General features: G+C 39.1%; 1 protein-coding gene across 1 annotated transcript in view; it reads left to right on the forward strand.

The window, feature by feature from the left end:
* Positions 1–3,472: 3,472 nt before the first annotated feature.
* Positions 3,473–22,500, forward strand: part of LOC136849763 (protein phosphatase 1 regulatory subunit 14C) — a 366,597-nt gene continuing 347,569 nt past the window's right edge. Inside the window, exon 1 of the mRNA XM_067123361.1 lies at positions 3,473–3,508. Within this exon, the coding sequence (XP_066979462.1) occupies positions 3,488–3,508 (21 nt within the window). The 5' untranslated portion in view covers positions 3,473–3,487. The remainder of the gene's footprint in view (positions 3,509–22,500) is intronic.

Here is a 22,500-nt window from a genome sequence, read left to right on the forward strand (position 1 = left end):
CTACTATCAGGAAACAGAAACCTACCACCACGAACCACTCTATCAGAAGAGATATTACTGGCAGAAGCAGACATCCACACGGGAGAACAGTATTCTAGTAAAGGAAGTATGTACAAATGACCTAAAACATGTTGCACTGATTTTATCACTTATGTGAGACTTACGAACAATGCCTAACTTTCCTAAAGCGGCATTTGCTGAAACTTCATTAGATGTTCTCAAAAGTTATAGATGTGTCAAAAGTTACACTTCAGACTCATTCAGCAAAGTTCCCTCCACCTGAAAGGGAGACATGCTAATCTGTAGTGCTTTCTTGTTTTACTGGAGTTGAGCCCCATACCCCACCGACTACACCCTTCCCAGATATGCCCCATGTTCCGATTGAGGCTGAGGGCATCACTACACCCACAAGTTGCATCACCGGCATACTGAACAATCCTGTTTTCCACGCCAACAATCATATGACTTGTAAACGCTAAAATAACAGTGGACCGAGTTTATACAAATGATTGTATAAGCTGCATATCGTAAACTATACGGAGACCTGCTTACAAGCGTCATTACTGGTAAATTCCAGCTGATTTTCCCATTACGTGCGCTAACTGCGAGCCATTACGGTAAAACTTCTCAGTATTTGATAATGAGTGTTGAAGCTGAAACTTACTCTACCTCGCCTCGGCGTTGGGAAGAAAATTACCAAAATTGACGCAAGCCTCGGAGTGGAGAAAATGGAACCTCTGATTGAAATTGAAGGCTGTAATTCTACACTCACTCCTCTGGGTAGAAAAGGGTATGGAGGAAAATAAGACAAAAGTTAGATGGATAGAGAGAAAGAACAAATTTTTTCTTACTCATTCTTACGCTAGTCTCTCCGTTTATTCTGACAACTGAGCTGTGTTGTAACTGTTCGTTAAGAAAAACTGTGTAACTGTCGCATATAACAGTTGATCTCTAGTCATTACGCAAGGGACACTGTGTATAATTTGTTATAGAAATGGGGAGAAAATCGAATCTATCAAACTACATGATATTGAATTGAAGCCTCTCGTGTCCTTTTCTGAGAGATTTTCCAGGATCTATTTGCATACATACATCTGTTTATATACATATATACATTTATATATACATATATATATATATATATATATATATATATATATATATATATATATATATAGATGTATGGATGAATAATTGTAAATATATATATATATATATATATATATATATATATATATATATATATATATATATATATATATATATTATATTTATATATATATATATATATGTATATTTATATATATATATATATATATATATATATATATATATATATATATATATATATTAATAGCAGTACATAATGAACAGGTTTCCTCTTTATCCCAATTATTCCCCTTCTATTATTTCACCCGTTCTTCCCTTTCACAATATTAAAGTAAACAACAAAGTCTTTTTTTTTTTTTTACCTTATGTATATTTTTATAAAATTGATATTTCAACATAACTAACGTCATATCCTCTTTTGCAGGTATGTGTCATTGGCCAAGCGAAGCCCGGCCCTGAACGTCATATGGTAAGCAATCCCGTATGATGGTCCATTATCCTAATGCGTGCATTTCTCAGGTTACTGAATGTTGGTCAGTTTCATTGGTGGATGTTGTTAGGAAGATGTCAAAGTGAGTTGGTTCAAACGGGGGAATATAGATGAGATGGCTTTGCTTAAAGTTTCCCTGGAGGATGAAAAATGGGCATTATCGTGATGTGTGGGCGTAAGATGTTATTAGCGAATTGCTTGTAATGCGTGTCGCAATTTTTTTTATATTTACTTTGTATATATATATTTATTTATATATTTATTTATATATATACATATATACAAGCATAGATATAATACATTTATATATATATATACATATACACATATGCATATATATATATATATGTATGTATATATATATAGTGTGTGTGTGTGCATTTGTAATAGCCACAATGCCCTCTTAACTCCTCGAATTCTTCGCTTTTTTTAGATACGGTCGTCCTGATTATGGGACGCGGGTTCGTTCCCCGCTACCGGACACCTTAATTTCCTCATATTTCTTGCTCTTGGATCCAAAGGCTTTGTAGTGACAAAGCGTATCAAAAAAAAGCGCGAAGAATTCGAGAAGTTAAGAAGGCACTGTGGCCATTACAAATACATACGCATCTGTAAAAGTGACCAGTAGAATATATGTGTATATATATTTATTTATATGCGTGTGTGTGTACATGTATTAGCGGATCTTTGTCGTGCTTATCGTCTTCTGCGATCAGTAGTTAATGTGTATAAATAATGACATTGACCCAATTATCATTATTCTTCAGAATCCACCCATTGTTAAGGGAAGAAGGTTAACATGAATATCCACTTTCTAGAAACTCATTAACTTGAGAATATGTTACACCAGATTCGATGATATCTCATATCTTCCTTGATAGCCGACCGGATAAAGGTCCTGTTTGCTCTGTATCAAACCCAAAAGTCATGGGTCGGATCCTGGCTAGGGCAGATGATGTACTTATCAGATACAATCCCCTTTGTGTGTCATTTGTCCTCAAGGTGAAGTGGTATCGGCATTACAGGGTAATGGGTATTTGTGGCCCAATATTTGCGTGTACTGAAATGTCATGGCGTGTTTATATATTTACGTGTGTGTGTTTATGTATGTTTATATATATTTATATATATTATATATATATATACATATGTGTATATGTATATATATATATATGTATACATGCATGTGTATGTAATATGTATATATATATATGTATACCTTTTGTTTTTGTCTTTTCTATGACAGTCATAATACGAATTTGTCTTAGCTGTGCAAAATATCTGATTAGTAAAAACGAGAGAGAGAGAGAGAGAGAGAGAGAGGATATTATACTCAGTGAAGTCAGCAAAATATTCTCCGCAAATATTTGGGAAACAAAGGCTCCTCGAAAGGAAGCCAGCGAGATAAAGAGGTACTGGGTGGCAGCCTGCCCTCGAGATATCACCTCGTGCTCAAGGACAAGCTGTTATTGCTGTGGGCACTAACATAACACCTGTTCTATCCAGCCAGTAGCTTTTTTATTCGGTCGGGATCGAGGCCCACAACGTCCTCGATTTCGCTTCTCCGTCAACTGTATCATTTGCCTAGACAGCCCACCGAATCGTCCCTGTTGTCTCCCCGTCACCATCGCAGACGTTCGCACCCAGGCGCTGGAAAAGGAGAAATTAAAATCCACTCCTATTCCCGGCTTTTTATTCCCACCAACGCGACGCCTTTTAAATCCCCCGCCTTCCCGTGACGTCGTGACAATGCCGGGTCCGCGAGGCCAGCGCAATCTGCTGTCGGAGAAGGAAACGGAACCTTACGGAAGGTCACAGTCAGTCTGTAGTAGAGCAGTGTGGACCGGACCCTACGGTGGATTACACTGAACGCACAGCTCGGCGCCCATGACTCTTCTCTTGATAAATGTACGTATGGTTAGTTTTTGAAGGATGCCTTCCTTCGCTCTGAAATCTTCCACCCCCCTCGGCGGTGTGCAGTCGTTTCGGGTGCTGTGGATTCCGACCCCCCGGAGGGTTGGTCAACTGTGGAGGGCGCGAGAGAGAGAGAGAGAAAGAGAAAGAGAAAGAGAGAGAGAGAGGGGGAATTAGTTGTTTATGAGACCAAGGAGTTGGAGGAGGAGAGATGCGGGTCGCACTGAGGATGATCGGTTGTGGTGCCGGGGTGTGCGTGTGTGCTGAATGTGGCCCCATGTTCATAGCCACCACGGAGGAGTGTAAATGACCTTTTGAAGGAAGGAAAACCTGGTACGCCTCCCTTCCTACGAGTCCTTAGTGCCTGTGGCGTCAGGTATATATATCCTTTTGTTCTTCGTGCGTGCATTGCCCAAAGACCAGGTGAATCGTACCTGTGGGTGGTAAAGGGCTGCCCCTTTGTTTTCAACGAGTTCGGACCAACGTTGTTTTGTTTCTCTTTCTTCCCTTGCTACCGAGGGGGGCCAAGACTTCCTGGGGAGACGAATACATGTTAAGAAAATCGTTAACGTTAGTCCTACAAACCTGAGGTCATTGTCTGGTATTTATTATGAGCTTTTGTGTCCCGTGAGAAGAATTTTTCTCCACATTTCCCAGGGGAGAGACGTTATTCTGACACGACACCAGCTGATGGATGCTATGAAGGGATCTGAGTGAGTGGCGCTCTTGGGCCGTCTGTGGCTGTGCATTGAAGATAGGCCGATGATTCGTGGAAATATTGATTCGTTCCGTATTCGGTCCCGCGTTTTCGACGAAATGTAACTTTTAAGTGTATCCGTGTGTTGTAAAGAGATCGTGATCAAACAGTAACAAGGCTATTATTGGTGGTGTTCGTGATTGAATTGCTGTCTAGTGTCTGTGTAAATACTTCGAGGGTGGTTTTGTGGCCGAGATTAAAAAAATTACAATTACGAGAAAAAATTTTAAAAATTATTATATTCTGCTGCCATTGCAAGCCACGGACAGACATTTACCATCGTCTTATTTTTGAAAAAGATAGAAGGAAGCCATTGTTACCTTAGAATTCAATCTGTTTAGAATTCTTTTATGAATTTGACTTCAAAATAAGTAAACGAAATATATTTGTATATATATATATATATTTAAATTATATATATGTATGTATATGTATATATACAACATATATATATATATATATATATATATATATATATATATATATATATATATATATATATATATATATATATATATATATATATATATAAATATAATGTTTCGGCAGTTCGGAAGAAACAAAGAAGTGAATTTTGTCGTAATGAAGTGAAAAGTTTTAGTGAAGTATGAAATGAGTGTCTGAAGTGTAGTTTCAGGACAAAGAGATGAAGAACGTGGACGAGAGAGAGAGAGAGAGAGAGAGAGAGAGAGAGAGAGAGAGAGAGACTAGAGAGAGACAATGAACTAATGAACATACAGGAGTGAATCTGGGCAACGTAATTTAGAGGTGAAAAGTTGCTCTTGAGGAAATTTGAGAGAGAGAGAGAGAGAGAGAGAGAGAGAGAGAGAGAGAGAGAGAGAGATGGACTCTCGGACAAACGGTGCAAATGGAGAGGTGCTGTGTCACAAGAGAGTGTAGCCCTTGGTCGATGGAACGAGTATTTTTGAAGTGCTGTTGAATCTGAGAGAGAGAGAGAGAGAGAGAGAGAGAGAGAGGAAGGAAGGAGTTAATGTAAATCTCAGGAAAATGGGGAAATGACTTAAGAATGTAATAAGGCAGTTAGGAAAGAGAGAGAGAGAGATTTTTTAGCTACTTGAATGGTTGTGCAGAGTTACTGTCGGAAGAGCGAGAGATTACAAGGTAGGACAAAGACGAGTCCATTTTCCCTTCTTTAAGGGGTGAGGTTAGAGGGAGAGGTTACAAAGGTAGGACAAAGATTTTCCCTTATGTAAGAGGTGAGGTTAGAGGGAGAGGTTACAAAGGTAGAAGAAAGATTTTCCCTTATTTTTTGGGTGAGGTTAGAGATAGAGGTTACAAAGGTAGGATTGAGAAGAATACATTTTCCCTTATTTAATGGGTGAGGTTTGAGGGAGAGTTTACAAAGGTAGGAAAAAGACGAGTCCATTTCCCTTATTTAAGGGGTGAGATTAGAGGGAGAGGTTACAAAGGTAGAATAAAGATTTTCTCCTATTTAAGGGGTGAGGTTAGAGGGAGAGGTTACAAAGGTAGGACAAAGATTTTCCCATATTTAAGAGGTGAGGTTAGGAGGGAGAGGTTACAAAGGTAGGAAAAAGACGAGTCCATTTCCTTATTTAAGGGGTGAGATTAGAGGGAGAGGTTACAAAGGTAGAATAAAAGATTTTCTCCTATTTAAGGGGGTGAGGTTAGAGGGAGAGGTTACAAAGGTAGGACAAAGATTTTCCCTTATTTAAGAGGTGAGGTTAGAGGGAGAGGTTACAAGGTAGGAAAAGACGAGTCCATTTTCCCTTATTTAAGGGTGAGATTAGAGGGAGAGGTTACAAAGGTAGGACAAAGATTTTCTCCTATTTAAGGGGTGAGGTTAGAGGGAGAGGTTACAAAGGTAGGACAAAGATTTTCCCTTATTTAAGAGGTGAGGTTAGAGGGAGAGGTTACAAAGATAGGACGAAGATTTTCCCTTATTTAAGGGGTGAGGTTAGAGGGAGCAGTTACAAAGGTAGGACAAAGATTTTCTCCTATTTAAGAGGTGAGGTTAGAGGGAGAGGTTACAAAGGTAGGACAAAGATTTTCCCTTATTTAAGAGGTGAGGTTAGAGGAGAGTTTACAAAGATAGGACAAAGATTTTCCCTTATTCAAGGGGTGAGGTTAGATGGAGAGGTTACAAAGGTAGGACAAAGATTTTCCCTTATTTAAGAGGTGAGGTTAGAGGGAGAGGTTACAAAGATAGGACGAAGATTTTCCCTTATTTAAGGGGTGAGGTTAGAGGGAGCAGTTACAAAAGGTAGGACAAGATTTTCTCCTATTTAAGAGGTGAGGTTAGAGGGAGAGGTTGCAAAGGTAGGACAAAAGATTTTCCTTATTTAAGAGGTGAGGTTAGAGGAGAGTTTACAAGGTAGGACAAAAGATTTTCCCTTATTCAAGGTGAGGTTAGAGGGAGAGGTTACAAAGGTAGGACAAAGATTTTCCCTTATTTAAGAGGTGAGGTTAGAGGGAGAGGTTACAAAGATAGGACGAAGATGAGTCCATTTTCCCTTATTTAAGGGGTGAGGTTAGAGGGGAGAGGTTACAAAGGTAGGACAAAAAGATTTTCCCTTATTTAAGAGGTGAGGTTAGAGGGAGAGGTTACAAAAGGTAGGACAAGATTTTCCCTTATTTAAGGGGTGAGTTAGAGGAGCAGTTACAAGGTAGGGACAAAGATTTTCTCCTATTTAAGAGGTGAGGTTAGAGGGAGAGGTTACAAAGGTAGGACAAAGATTTTCCCTTATTTAAGAGGTGAGGTTAGAGGAGAGTTTACAAAGGTAGGACAAAGATTTTCCCTTATTCAAGGGGTGAGGTTAGATGGAGAGGTTACAAAGGTAGGACAAAGGTTTTCCTTTATTTAAGAGGTGAGGTTAGAGGAGAGGTTACAAAGGTAGGACAAAGACGAGTCCATTTTCCCTTATTTAAGAGGTGAGGTTAGAGGGAGTGGTTACAAAGGTAGGACAAAAGATTTTCCCTTATTTAAGAGGTGAGGTTAGAGGGAGAGGTTACAAGGTAGGACAAAGACGAGTCCATTTTCCCTTATTTAAGGGGGTGAGGTTAGAGGGAGAGGTTACAAAGGTAGGACAAAGATTTTCCCTTATTTAAGAGGTGAGGTTAGAGGAGAGGTTACAAAGGTAGGACAAAGATGAGTCCATTTTCCCTTGTTTAAGAGGTGAGGTTAGAGGAGAGGTTACAAGGTAGGACAAAAGATGAGTCCATTTTCCCTTATTTAAGGGGTGAGGTTAGAGGGATAGGTTACAAAAGGTAGGACAAAGATTTTCCCTTATTTAAGGGGTGAGGTCAGAGGAGAGGTTACAAAGGTAGGACAAAGATTTTCCCTTATTTAAGGGGTGAGGTTAGAGGAGCAGTTACAAAGGTAGGACAAAGATTTTCCTTATTTAAGAGGGTGAGGTTAGAGGGAGAGGTTACAAAGGTAGGACAATTATTTTCCCTTATTTAAGGGGGTGAGGTTAGAGGGAGAGGTTACAAAGGTAGGACAAAGATTTTCCCTTATTTAAGGGGGTGAGGCTAGAGGGAGAGGTTACAAAGGTAGGATTGAGTAGAATACGTTTTCTCATATTTAAGGGGTGAGGTTAGAGGGAGAGGTTACAAGGGCAGGGCAAAGACAAGTCCATTTTCCCCTTATGTAACGGGTGAGGTTAGAGGGAGAGGTTACAAAGGTTGTTATTTGCATACAAGAACCTATGTAGAGTGTACCTTGGAACTGGTAGTCTTATAGGCCTATGGATTAGATGGTAAGTTATATATATATATATATATATATATATATATATATATATATATATATATATATATATATATATATGTATATGTATATGTATATATATATATACATATATATATATATATATATATATATATATATATATTTATATATATTTATATATATATATATATATATATATATATATATATATATATATATATATATATATATATATATATAGCTATATGTATATGTATATATATATATATATATATATATATATATATATATATATATATATATATATATACTGTATATATGTAATATAGTAAGAGTTTTATTTATCTTGGGAGGGGGAAAATGCTTTATTTTGTCTTGACAAGACCTCTGCTCCCCGCAAACGTTCTCTTACTTCACTGGGAATGATTTTTATTTCAGTCCTTGCTTGGAAGTCAATAAATAAATGTGTTAAAATCATCTATTTGAGGTTTGATGAATAAAAGTGATGATGAATGTCGGATGTATTTTTAAGAAGAAGGGAGACATGATTGATAGTTACTCTGAGGTCGCCTCAGCTGAAGTTCCACACTTCGTGAAATCCCACAAACCGTGTTTTTTCCCAGTGCGTCAGTTCACACACCCCAAAGCGGTAGGGAATGCACCCCGCTTTATTTATAAATAAAAAGGATAGGGTTGCCACGACACATCTCTCTCTCTCTCTCTCTCTCTCTCTCTCTCTCTCTCTCTTGTGTTGTTAGTTAAAATTCAAAGCGCATCCTCTTAGCAGCAGCCAAGTGAAATCGCCACAGTAGTGTTGGGAAAGGAAAAAGGGAATGGTAGGTATAACCCTACCCTTAAAAGCCACCGTCCCACTGCCCTTACCCGCTCCCCCAGGGAAGAAAACACACTTCCCCATTCCCCCTCCCTCCCTCCCTCCCTCCCTCCGCCCATTCACACCCCCGGAGTGCTTTGCCCCAAGATGTTTAGACTCATCCTTTTCTTGACTGGCTTTCGTAAGATCTTGGAGTCGCCATAGCTAACCCCAGACCTAGTCGCTCATCCATTTGGCATAGCCCTTGGGCAAACATAAAACCCCCTCTTGCTATTCTGACTGCTTCCCCGTCCTTCCTTCCTTCCCTATCTCCATACCCCTCCCCTCACCCCTTTACCAAGTGAAGAAGAGCCTATGAACAATGCCAGCAGCACCAGCAGTATCCGACTGCAATAATGCAACACAAGCTAGGGGTGGCGTAGTGTTTTGTTATGGGGATGGGGTCTTGGGGGAGGGGGAGGTGTTGGAGGTTAGTTTCAGAGCAGTGCCGAGATGGATCCTCCCTAATTTCATAGTGATGCTGTGTTTGTTGACTTGTTGCTTTGTGTGGGTAGGTGGTTTTATGATCAAGAATTTATAAAGGCGTCCATTGGGACTGATAACACACGTAGGCCTAAGGATTGGATGGCAATTTTTGTGGGAGGAATGCGTTAAGTCACTCTGCTTTCGCTTTTGTCATTCGTGTGAAAATATTATTATTTTTTCAGTCGTATAATCCACTTAAGATATAAAATTGAACACTGGATGTTTTTACTTGAAGAGTGATTACGTTAGGGACGAAATTAAATCAATATTTTTATTTGTTCTTTATTAAGTAAAACTTTGAATGTCAGGGTTGATTTTACTTACAAACGTAGATTTAGTTCACGTTAGGGTCCGGACTGAACTTCAGTGCTTGTTTATGATTCACCCTGTTATAGTGGTATTTCAGTCAAATTTCCTGAACAAGCTACAAATGTTGCCTCGCCAGAAACTGAAACCATCGGTGAAGTAAGAAGAATCATTTTTAAAGATTTTTCTGTAGTTTTTCTCAACTGAACGGAAATTATAATCTCTGCATGTCAGTCTCTCCATACCTGCAGCGTTCTGTAATCACCAAGTCCATTTATAATTACACTGAATATGGGCAGTTGCTTACCTGTAGGCATACTGCCTATAGGCGACAGTTACCCCGTAGAGGGTGGAGCCGTCAGCTCACCTCATGCGGTGCATTGTAGGCATTACTTAAGGTTCTTTTCAGCGTCCCTTCGGCTCTAGCTGCAGCCCCTTTCATTCCTTTACTGTACCTCCATTTATATTCTCCTCCATCCTTTTTTCCCCTCCCACTCCCTAGCAATTGATTCATAATGCAACTGCTTTGCGGTTTTCCTACTGTCACACCTTTCAAAACCTTTTTACCGTCAATTTCCGTGTCAGCGCTGAATGGTTTTCCTTCTGTCACACCTTTCAAACCTTTTTACCGTCAATTTCCGTTCCAGCGCTGAATGAGGTCCCAGCGCATGGCCTGTGGCCAAATCCTACTATATTCTATTCTGTAGGAACAATTAAGTAGGCTACTTGAGAACTTAACTAGTTGCATCCAACACTGCTCTGACAATGGGTTTGATTTCAGAATGACTCAGATTGATTTGCAGAGAGTACTTGTCTCCTTCAAGGGGTTTTTATAACCCCTTTTATTTTTATTTCCTTGTCTGGTGTTCCTGAGGGTTATGTTCTGGGTGTCTTGCTGTATCTAGTCTTGACTGGTGACGTGATTGTTGTTCTAGAAAAGGAGGCATTATATCACATCACCCGTTGCATTTATTTGGTCACATTCCTCCGCTCGATGGGAGATGTTTGCTTGCACTGGGGATGACACTGTGTTTGCTTTATTTATTCGCTCCTGCTCTCAGGTGCGAAGGTCAGTACCTTGTTCCAGTTAGCCACAAACACTCCTGTCTCCCCTCCCCACCTTGTTGTAATTAACCACAAACAACCCCCTTTCCCCCAGCCGGCAAATGCGAAGGACGGTACTTTCATTTGAGTTGTGCCGCCAGTGCACCTCATGCGGTGCTCTGTAGGCATTTCTTTAGGTTCTTTTGCAGCGTCTCTTCAACCCCTTACATTCCTTTTACTGTACCTCCTTTCATATTCTCTTTCTTCCATCTTACTTCCCACCCTCTGCTGACATTTGATTCATAGTGCAACCGCTTTGAGGTTTTCCTCTCAAACGTTTCTACTCTCAATTTCCGTTTCAGCGCTGAATGACCTCAGGTCCCAGTGCTTGGACTTTGGCCTAAATTCTATATTCTCTTCTTTTCTGTTGTTGTGTTAACCAGCTCCTAAAGTCCCCCACCTCCCCATGCGATTAGTTATTATTATCCTTAACAGAGGCCTGGCATAATGTCTGTTGTGCAGTCACTGGAATACGAGGCATAATTCCGGGAATCCTAGTAGCACTGGGAATGATCCTTTGCCTTGAAAACTAAGGTTACTGACTGACCTAATCTGACCTGCAAATAAAGAGTGAATACGTTTTATTATTATTTTATTATTATTATTATTATTATTATTATTATTATTATTATTATTATTATTTTGGTCTATCACAGTCATCCTATTCGGCTGTTTTTTTTTTTTTTTTTTTTTAGTGTGGGTTCGGGTTGCATCCTGCCTCCTTAGGAGTCCATCACTTCTCACTATGTGCGCTGTTTCTAGTAGCACGCTTTTCTGCATGGGTCCTGGAGCTATTTCGGCATCTACTTTTTCCAGATTCCTTTTCAGGGATCTTGGGATCGTGCCTAGTGTTCCTTTGATGATGATGATGATGATGATTATTATTATTATTATTATTATTATTATTATTATTATTATTATTATTATTATTATTATTATTCAGAAGATGAACCTATCCATATGGAACAAGCCCACCAAAGGGGCCACTGACTTGAAATTCAAGAAGCCTCCTAAGAATATTATGGTGCTCATTAGGAAGAAGTGAGAAGAGATAAAATGAAATACAGAAAAAAAGAGATCTCGCATATTAAAAGATGAAAAATAAATCAATAAATGAATGAATAGACAAAAATGTATTAAAATGCAAAGGAGAATAAGATTAGGAGCTAATGCGTCGCATCTTCGCTTGAACTTCTGAAGTTCCAGTTGCACTTCTTCAGTAGGGAGACCGTTCCACAGTCCAACGGTGTGAGGAATGAAATACCAGCTCTTACTTAGAGGTGTTTCGAGCAACACCTGCCAAGAAGAAGAAGAAGAAGAAGAAGAATCCACAGTAATGTTAGTGTAAACATATATTAAAAAATATATAAGTTTTATGTATATTTTTAATATATATTTACACTGACACCATTGTGTATTTCTCCATCATTTTAGCGCTTATGCGCTAAAACGATGTTGTTGTTAATGTTAATAATAATAATAATAATAATAATAATAATAATAATAATTAGGCAATCAAAGGGCCACGCCAGGCAACACCTGTCCTTTTGGAGCGTTGCTGCAGTCGTATTTCGGCGGGATTCATCATCAATTGTCTCCTTACTTGAAAGGATCGAATCAATGGGAACTCGTCTGATTGGTGGCCCTGACATGCTCTCTCCTCTCTCTCTCTCTCTCTCTCTCTCTCTCTCTCTCTCTCTCTCTCTCTCTCTCTCTCTCTCTCATATGAATCTCTTTTTCTGTGGGCATTATTCTGGCGCTCCTGATGACCCCACAGAGTAGAGGACCCTGCTATTACCCCCTCCTCTCTCTCTCTCTCTCTCTCTCTCTCTCTCTCTCTCTCTCTCTCTCTCTCATATGATCTTTTCTGTGGGCATTATTCCGCTGACCCTCACAGAATATAGAGAATTCCCTTTCTCCCTAGATATTCTCGTAACACCGGTCAGGTTACCTCATCCCACTTTTACTCTTTTTTTTTTCTTTTTTTAAGTCTATCCCCAGGCTTTGAAGTCCTCTTCCCGCTTGCATTCCATGATCTATAACATTCCCTTCTTCAAGAGGCGGAAAGGTCTCAACCCTTACTTTAAGGTCAAGTTCCAAGTATTTTTTTTCTTTCCTTCTCGCTTTGTCATTTTGACTTTTTCCTTTATTTGTGTGTACTATAAATATATATACATACATACATATTTATAGATATTTATACATATATATATACAGTATATATATATATATATATATATATATATATATATATATATATATATATATATATATATATATATATATAATAATTTTATTCTTATATACATGTACTCTCAGTTGTATCCATTACATACATACATATTTATACGTATGTATGATATATAATTTGTATTCTTATATTCATGTACTCTCAGTTGTATCCATTTCACACACGGGACAAACGAACAGGCACGGAGATACTATAAAAGACGGCCGAATGCAACGCAGTGTCAGTCCGTCTGTCGGCTTGTCTTTGATGTGGGACATAAATCAGGCTAAATGATCTAATTCCAATCCCTTTGTTGTCATTGAAATCATTGATTAGCGTCATTATAGATTTAATTGCACCGATTCCATATTGTTTGTAATCGTTGTTTTGGGCCGAGTTTTTTTTTTTTTGGGGGCGGCTTCGTGGCTTTTCCGTTTTTGGATCCTGTGTTTATGGTTTTTTTTTGGGGGGAGGTATTTAAGGTGCTTATTTAATATATTTTTTATATTCAGATGGTTTTTTGTTTCATTTTAAGATGTATATTTGGACATGATAGTACGAAAGATGCATGGATATATAGGCTATATATATATATATATTATATATACTATATATATTATATATATATATACAGTATATATATATATATATATATATATATATATATATATATATATATATATATATATATATATATATATATATATATATATGTACAGTGCGTAAATGTTTTCAAGTGTGATTGCTTATTCAAGTTTAACTGATTTTCCATTTTAAGTTTTCTTATACTTTGTGTATGCTTACTTTTTATGTTCGCTGAATGCGCCTCCCCGCCCTTTTTTTTTTTTTTTTTTTTTTTTTTTTTTTTACATTATAACTGTAGGCTAGCTGTCCTGATGATGTGACCACGGGTCAAGAAACGCGTCGACAATAAATGCATGTACTGGATCTGTATGTGTTCATGAGCCCTTCTCCTGCCTACTGTATGAAAATTGTGAGAACTTATATCACAACACAGTCGAATCTTGCAAGTTTGATATTCGTAGAGAAAATAACAGACACTTTGCCAGAAGTGTTGTAATATGCAAGTAGAGTATCAGAATTGATAAGAACTCGATAAAAAAAAATATTTTTTTCCTGATGAACTAGAAATTCACCAAAAAACCCTCACCCCCGTAGGGGGGTAGTGCCGTCAGTGCATCTCATGCGGTGCACTGTAGTCCCCTAGCTGCTACAACCCCTTCCGTTCCTTTTACTGTACCTCCTTTCATATTCTCTTTCTTCCACCTTACTTTCCTTAACCCTCTCCTAGCAATTGATTCATATTGCAACCGCGAGGTTTCCCTCCTGTTAAACCTTTCAGACTTTCTACTCTCAATTTCCCCCTTCAGCCCTGAATGACCTCATAGGCCGCAGCTCTTGGGCTTTGACCTGAATTGTATCTTCCAGTCCGTTCCACCAACCCCACCCTTCCCCAAGTAGAAAAGAAAAAATTAAGAAAAAAAAAACTCCATTTCACTTTTATTATTGAATGGCTGTTCAGTTATCAAGAGAGGAAGTCTGATTTACGAGTTTAGTAAAAGGTACTTTTTTTTTTTTTTTGTTTGCGTGGGTAAACGTGAATGTTCGGTCAAGATAAATTTATATGAGGTTAGCATGCCTAGTGTTGTTAGGTGTGGGTTTTCAGGGGTTAGTATCTGCGTGTATGTGTTTTTTCCCACCGTAGTTCAACCTCAATATAAAAAAAAACTGATGCACGGTAGATGCAATTGACCTGGTTCGGGCGTTTTTTTTTTTTTTTTTTTTTTTACGTACGTCAACATGATTGCACAGCATCCTGACTTCACGGAGAGGTTTTTACTTGTATAGAAAATACAAGTAAAAAATGCGCCGAAGTTTTTTTCTGCGCAATCGAGTTTTCTGTACAGCGTATAATCAAGGCCACCGAAAACAGATTTATCTTTCGGTGGGCTCGGTGTAATTCTGCATGAGCCGCGGCCCGTGAAACTTTAACCACGGGTCGGTGGTGGCCTGTCCTATACCGTTGCCAGAAGCACGATTATGGCTAAATTCAACTTTAATGAAATAAAAACTACTGATGCTAGTAGGCTGCAATGTGGTATGTTTGATGATTAGAGGGTGGATGATCAACATACCAATTTGCAGCCCTCTAGCCTCAGTAGTTTTTAAGATCTGAGGGCGGACAGAAAAAGTGTGGACAGAAAAAAGTGCGGACAGAAAAAAGTGCGGACAGAAAAAGTGCGGACGGACAGACAAAGCCGGCACAATAGTTTTCTTTTACAGAAAACTAAAAAGTAAATAGATTTAGAATAATAAAATCGTTCCGTCACCACTTTTTTTTTTTTTATCTCAGGCGTCGTTTATGTTTACTGCTATCACACTGTAAAGAGTTTTTTTTTTTTTTTTTGTCGGACGTCCTGGGAATTGAGCTATTGTCCGCAATTTGAATGAACTTTTTTCTTTTTTTTTTTAGTTTTTCGGTAAGGAGAGAAGAGGGCTTGTAAAGTCACTGTGATGACTGAATTGTCAAAATACAAAAGGGGGCCAGTTTGTGTGTGTTTGTGTGTGTGTGTGTGTGCGTGTTTGTTTGTGCGTGTGTGGGGCTGGCCTTGGGGGAGGGGGGCTGACTCGAAGTATGTATTTAAAGTATTTTTCAAGCGTTTATATATTATATATGTCAGGTTTCCCTTCTCTATATTATAAAATTCAGTTACTTTTCCCGTCATGTACTTATTTGCTGAATCCCCGCGGTGCACTGTAGGCATTACTTAAGGTTCTTTGCAGCGTTCCCCTTCCTTAGGCCCCCCCTAGCAGCGTACAACCCCTTTCATTCCTTTTACTGTACGTCCGTTCATATTCTCTTTCTAACATCATACTTTCCACCCTCTCTAACAGCTGTTTCAGAGTGCAGCTGCTTTGAGGTCTTCCTCCTGTTTCGTCTTGCAAACCTTTTTACCCTCGATTTCCTTTTCGGCGCTGAATGACCTCATCATAGCCTAGGTCCCAGCGCTTGGCCTTTGGCCTAAATTTCATATTCCACTCCACTTGGATGTCAGTTTTTGTATGTGTGTTTGTGCGTGTGTGTGTGTGTGCGCGCGTGTGGCTTGGGTGGGGTCCTGATCCGAAGTATATACTTACAGTATTTTTCAAGCGTTTACACTTGAACGTCACTAATTATAACTTTCACATGTTTTGAGTCATTTTTTTTTACTCTCACATGTGTCAGTTTTACCTGCTGTCGATTATGAAGCGCAAAATTATTTTTGCCGTCATTTGCTTATTTGTTGCAAGTCTAGGAACAGTTCACGTGTGTGTGCAGGGTAACACCACCAAACCTCTGGCCTGGTTTTTGGTGTATGATCAGTCAATCTGCGCATTGAGGTGACATCCTCAGTGTCACTTTTCTGGGAAATCGGTATTAAAAAGAAGGTGACATCCTCCAGTTGTTAGGAGAGAGCTGAGGAAAGTAAGATGGAAGAAAGAGAACATGAACGGAGGTACAGTCAAAGGGAATGAAAGGGTTGCAGCTATAGGGGCAGTTTCGACGGATTGTCGAAAAGTAAACCAGACGTCTTTTGCTCGTTCAGATTCCTACCGAGTACTGCCTTCGTGATAGAAAACGGAAGGAGGTTGGTATGGAAAAATAAAGAAATTTAATTAGGGATACTATTGTAAAGTAACTTTATTGAGGTACTGTACCTGCAGTTGACTCAGTGTTTTGCTTTTGCTTTTGCAGTATTCAGGAGTTTCTTTCCACGCCTGAAACCAGATGGATACACAAGAGGGTACCTGGACAGAAACGTGAATATCTTCACTCTGGGATTGAAAATTCTTCTGTAATAGAATGACAATTTGAACTTTGGAAGTGATCAGTATCTTAGATTTATTTTTTCTATATACATGAAGTGCCCAGTCTTCAGAAAGACTGCCTGTGAGTTTTGCAACTTTGCCACAATGAGCGTAGAATATCCAGTGTTTTACATCGGTAAATAGATATAAATACATTCCTTCTGTCATCTTTTTCCTTTGTTTTATTCCCTGTCAGTTGCATCTGTCATTTCTTTTTCTTACAAAAAACTCAACAGAACTCAAACAACTCATCACCTTGAGTTGAAGTCATTTGCTGAGAGAGAGAGAGAGAACGCGTCATCCTTGGGGTGATCTCGGTGGGAATGAGTTTGAGGACAAAGTCCTTCAGTGGCATTGCAATGAATGACATTTAGACTTGCTTCTGCGCAGCCAGAGAACTTGGTACACAGAATTTCATAAACTTTACACAGAATATATAAACTTGGTACACAGAATTCATAAACTTCGTACACAGAATATATAAACTTGGTACACAGAATTCATAAACTTCGTACACAGAATTTATAAACTTGGTACTCAAAATTTCTGAACTTGATACACATAGGCTAATGTATAAACTTGGTACACAGAATTTATTGATACACAGAATTTATAAACTTGATAGACAGATTTTATAAACTTGGTACTCATAGTGCATAAACATGGTACACAGAATTTATTGATACACAGAATTTGTAAACTTGGTACACAGAATTTATAAACTTGATACACAGACTTTATAAACTTGGTACTCAGAATTTCTGAACTTGATACACAGAATTTATAAACGATGTACAGAATTTATAATCTTGATACGCAGAATGTATAAATTAGGTACACAGGATTTATAAACTTGATACACAGAATTTATAAACTTGGTACACAGAATTTCTGAACTTGATAGCCAGATTTTATAAACTTGGTACACAAAATTTATAAACTTGGTACACAGAATTTATAAACTTGATACACAGAATGTATAAACTAGGTACACAGAATTTAGAAAATTAATACACAGAATTCATAATCTTGGTAAAGAGAATTTCTGAACTTGATACACAGAATTTATAAACTTGGTACGCAGAGTTTATGAACTTGATACACAGAATTTATAGACATAAAATTTAGACGAGCGCTGCAAATTGTGCTGTGTAGAATTTAAACTCCTAGATACGTACTAGAATTTTTAGAAACAAGAATTTAGATACACACAAGATTAATTTTATACAGAATTCAGATAAACGCTGTATATGGACTAGGATTTTTGAAGTACAGAATTTATATACACACTGAGATACCAACTAGCGTATAAATACACATTTGAGTCAACTATGCGCCAGAATTTTTGATTGACAAATTTTAGATCACAATTCTTCAGTGATGCACGAGAATTTATGATATACAGAATTTAGACACGTTAGAATACTAAAAGAAACGTGACTTCTGAGCCACGTACAATAGAATATTTGAGTCTTATACTGATTTGGAATACACACTTGAATATTCTCTTACACTAAGTTTGTACAATTGTATCAGTTCCTTTTACTTAAATGCTGCAGTTTGGAAAACTCTCTCTCTCTCTCTCTCTCTCTCTCTCTCTCTCTCTCTCTCTCTCTCTCTCTCTCTCTCTCTCTCTCTCATTTTTAGAAACTGAGAACTAGACCTCTCAAGGAAACTCCCCACCCTCTCTCTCTCTCTCTCTCTCTCTCTCTCTCTCTCTCTCTCTCTCTCTCTCTTTTAGAAACTGAGAACTAGACCTCTCAAGAAAACTCCCCACCCTCTCTCTCTCTCTCTCTCTCTCTTCTCTCTCTCTCTCTCTCTCTCTTGTGATGTGCTTTCTGTTGCTAGAATATATTAATAGATACCGAGAACCAGAATCTCAAGAATAACTTCCCACCCCTACTCTCTCTCTCTCTCTCTCTCTCTCTCTCTCTCTCTCTCTCTCTCTCTCTCTCTCTCTCACACACACACAAAAAACACACACTTTTTTTATGTGCTTTTAGCTACTAGAATATATTAATAGCTACTGAGAACACTCTCTCTCTCTCTCTCTCTCTCTCTCTATTTTGTGATGTGCTTTTAGTATACTGAGAACTCTCTCTCTCTCTCTCTCTCTCTCTCTCTTAATTGCGTTGTGCGTCAATTTACTACCTAACGGTGAGTTGGATGCAAGGCCCTCTTGCTCTGAACTGTCTCCTCCTTCTCTCGGGGCGATGTGAGTGGCCTCTACCGGGGTATCAATGCCCTTGGCGCAGACCGCAGCACCACCACCACCAGTGTTTTTGTTGGGCCTCTGCTTGTCGTAGTGTGCTTGCTGTGGCATCTCTGTACTCAGCTCTCCTGTCCTGCAGGCAGTGTGCTTGCCTGCCTGAAGCTTGCCTGCCTGAACGCCTGCCTGCCTGCCTGAACGCCTGCCTGCCCGCCCGGGCCCTCTAGCGATGTGGATAGCTATAGCACTTATACGCTTGTTTTTGTTCGTTATGGACGTTGTGCTCTCTCTCTCTCTCTCTCTCTCTCTCTCTCTCTCTCTCTCTCTCTCTCTCTCTCTCTCTCTCTAACACACACACACAAACAAACACATCCACTTTCGTGATGTAGAATATAGTGATAAATACTGAGAACTAGAATAATCAAGAATAAGTCCCTACCCTCTCTCTCTCTCTCTCTCTCTCTCTCTCTCTCTCTCTCTCTCTCTCTCTCTCTCTCTCTCTCTCTCTCTCTCAAACAATCTTCTGTGATGTACTTTTAGTTACATAATATAGTGACAGATACTGTGAAATAGAACTATTAAGAATAACCCCCATCCCCACTCTCTCTCTCTCTCTCTCTCTCTCTCTCTCTCTCTCTCTCTCTCTCTCTCTCTCTCTCTCTCTTATCTCGCAACGGATGTCCGCTTCCTGTGTTGAACCGAGCGAGGACGCGAATAACGAAACACTAATAGAATGACCAGTGGTTCTGTTACACCGTTTCTAGGTTGCTCGTTGTTTGCGGGATGTTTGCGTCGGGTTCTGACGCGTCGACCTCTTGGAGAGTGGTTTGCGTTGCTCCGTTGTGGACGATGATGAAAGGCACATCTAATACTTCCGGAATGTTTGACTTTCTTTCTTTTTTTCTCTAATTCTTTAATTTTCTTCCTTTATTTACTGACTTTTTTCGGTTAGATTAATAGTTTTTTATTAAACAGATTAATTGTTTATTTTATGAGATAGTTTTTTTATTGAATAGGTTTGTTAAATAGTTTTTTTTTTTTTTTTAGGTTTGTTTAGTTTTTATTAAATAGGTTTGTTAAATAGTTTTTTTATTAAATAGGTTTGTTAAATAGTTTTTATTAAACTAAACAGATAATTTTCTTTTTTTGCGTTCTGGCGTCATTCTCTCTAATTCATTGTTTTTCTTCCTTTATTTACTGACTTTTTTCGGTTAGATCAATAGTTTTTTATTAAATAGATTAATTGCTTGTTTTATTAGATAGTTTTTTTTATTAAATGGGTTTGTTAAATAGTTTTTCTTAAACTGAACAGATAATTTTCATTTTTTGCGTTCTGGCGTCATTCTCTCTAATTCATTGTTTTTCTTCCTTTATTTACTGACTTTTTTCAGTTAGATTAATAGTTTTTTATTATTAAATAGGTTAATTGTTGATTTTATTAGATAGTTTTTTATCAAATAGGTTTGTTAAATAGTTTTTTATTTAACTAAATAGTTAAATATTTTTTTTGCGTCCTGGCATCATTCTCACTTAAGAAAGCGTCATTTCTGACGCAGTGACGACCTTGCCTTCGCTTTGATTGCGTCTTCACCGGGCCTGGGTTTTAGAAAAGGTCGCTGGCTGTCATAAAAATCCATCATGGTCAGGGAAAACTCGCACTGCCAACGCCCCGTTCGAGATCGGAAGAACTTAGTGAATTGACTAGCTCGGCATCTTGAAAGGTTCGTGGTCTCCTGCCGACTCGACCACGGATTATTTTTTTCCCTTTTTTCTTGTTTCAAATCCAGGAGTCCTTGTGGGATCGAGGCCCGAGGCAGGAGGGGGAAAAAGAGGACCTTTTAGCCACACGTTCTCAAGGGCCTTCTTCCTCTCATGGAGGACGATGGGGTTTTGATGAATTAGGTCCCGATATCCTTCAGATGCCGTGGCTTTCACGTAAGTCATTTGCCGGAGGACTTTGGAGTAAAAAGATGCCCCGTCAGCAGGTGCTGTCCATTTTCGTTCTGCCTGATTACATAGTGTAGAGTGAAATTCGAAACTTGAGAAGCAATAACCTTAGGTGAAGATTGTCTTGATACCTGCAAAAGCAGTTTGCAGCAAGGCGAATAGGCTAAAAGATTTATAATGTTGAGAACAACTCATATATTTGACAGCTTTGATTTTAGATTAAGCTGGACTCACACCAGTACGGTGCCCTTCTCCTCCAGACGGAAACCTGTAGGATATTCGACAGAATCCCTTGGAGGAACACAACGAGCACCCTCACTCAATCTTACCTCAAGTGCAGACTCTTAGGTGCGTGAGCGTGGCTCGCCGTCGTAATTCTATCCCAAGGTGTAGATGGCGGGGAGGAAGAGGGGGCATCATGAATCGCAGAGGTCTGCCGAGAGAGGAAATGAATGAGTAGGATCCCAATCCCATCACGCCTCCAATGCCTCGTGATAGGATGGGTTGCTCCTGAACCGCTATTTCTCTCTGCTGCCAAGTTCGACTTCTCCGTAGGGGAGGCAGGGGTGGGGTTAGAGCCGCCAGTGTACGTCACGCGGTTCCTTAGGCCCCTTAGCTGCTTACAACCCCTTTCATTCCTTTTGCTGTACCTCCTCCATTCATATTCCCTCTCTCTCCCACCTTGCTGTCCACCCTCTCCTAACACTTGTTTCACAGTGAAGCTGCGAAAGGTTTTTCCCCTTTTACACATTTCAGACCTTTTATACTCTCAGTTTCCCTTTCAGCGCTGAATGACCTCATAGGTCCCAGCGCTTGGCGTTTGGCTTAAATTCTATATTCCGATTCCAGTTCCTAAATCCTAGTATGGCGGCTCTTTTAGAATATCAGAACTATATACCTCCGTTCTTATTCTGTTTCTTCCCTCTTACTTTCCATCCTCTCCTAACAATTATTTAACCACATTATTTTCAGCGCTGAGTGGCCTCATAGGTCCTAGCGCTTGGGCTTTGGCCTGAATTTTATGTCCCAGTTTCAGTTCCATTTTTGTAACTGCTCATATTTTGTCTTCAAAAGTTCAGATCTTGCGCGGTTGTAGTCTTCAGTGAGCTGTTTTTGACTAAAGGCGCCTCCGTTTCTTGCTGAATTCCGTCTTCCAGTTTTCGCGCCTTCGACTCAGCGTTGCCAAGAGCCGAGATGAAAATCCTCCACCTCAGATGAACTTAAAACAGAGAGAGAGAGAGAGAGAGAGAGAGAGAGAGAGAGAGAGAGAGAGAAGTTGTCTCCCCTTAAATTGTGCTGATAGTTGTGGATGGGAGGGGATAGAGGTGGGGTTGTTCATTACAGAGGTGGTGGAAGGATGTGGGTAGGGGTGGGGGATTCCTTTCGAAGAGGAAGGGATTTACTGTGGCATTCCAACCACAAGGAGTTCGTGGAGGGAAGAAGAAGAAGAATTTCGCACTTCCTTAATGTTCAGGTTTTGTTTATGGAGAATGTTAA

Source organism: Macrobrachium rosenbergii, chromosome 1 (genome assembly GCF_040412425.1).
Source record: "Macrobrachium rosenbergii isolate ZJJX-2024 chromosome 1, ASM4041242v1, whole genome shotgun sequence".
Taxonomy (NCBI): domain Eukaryota; kingdom Metazoa; phylum Arthropoda; class Malacostraca; order Decapoda; family Palaemonidae; genus Macrobrachium; species Macrobrachium rosenbergii.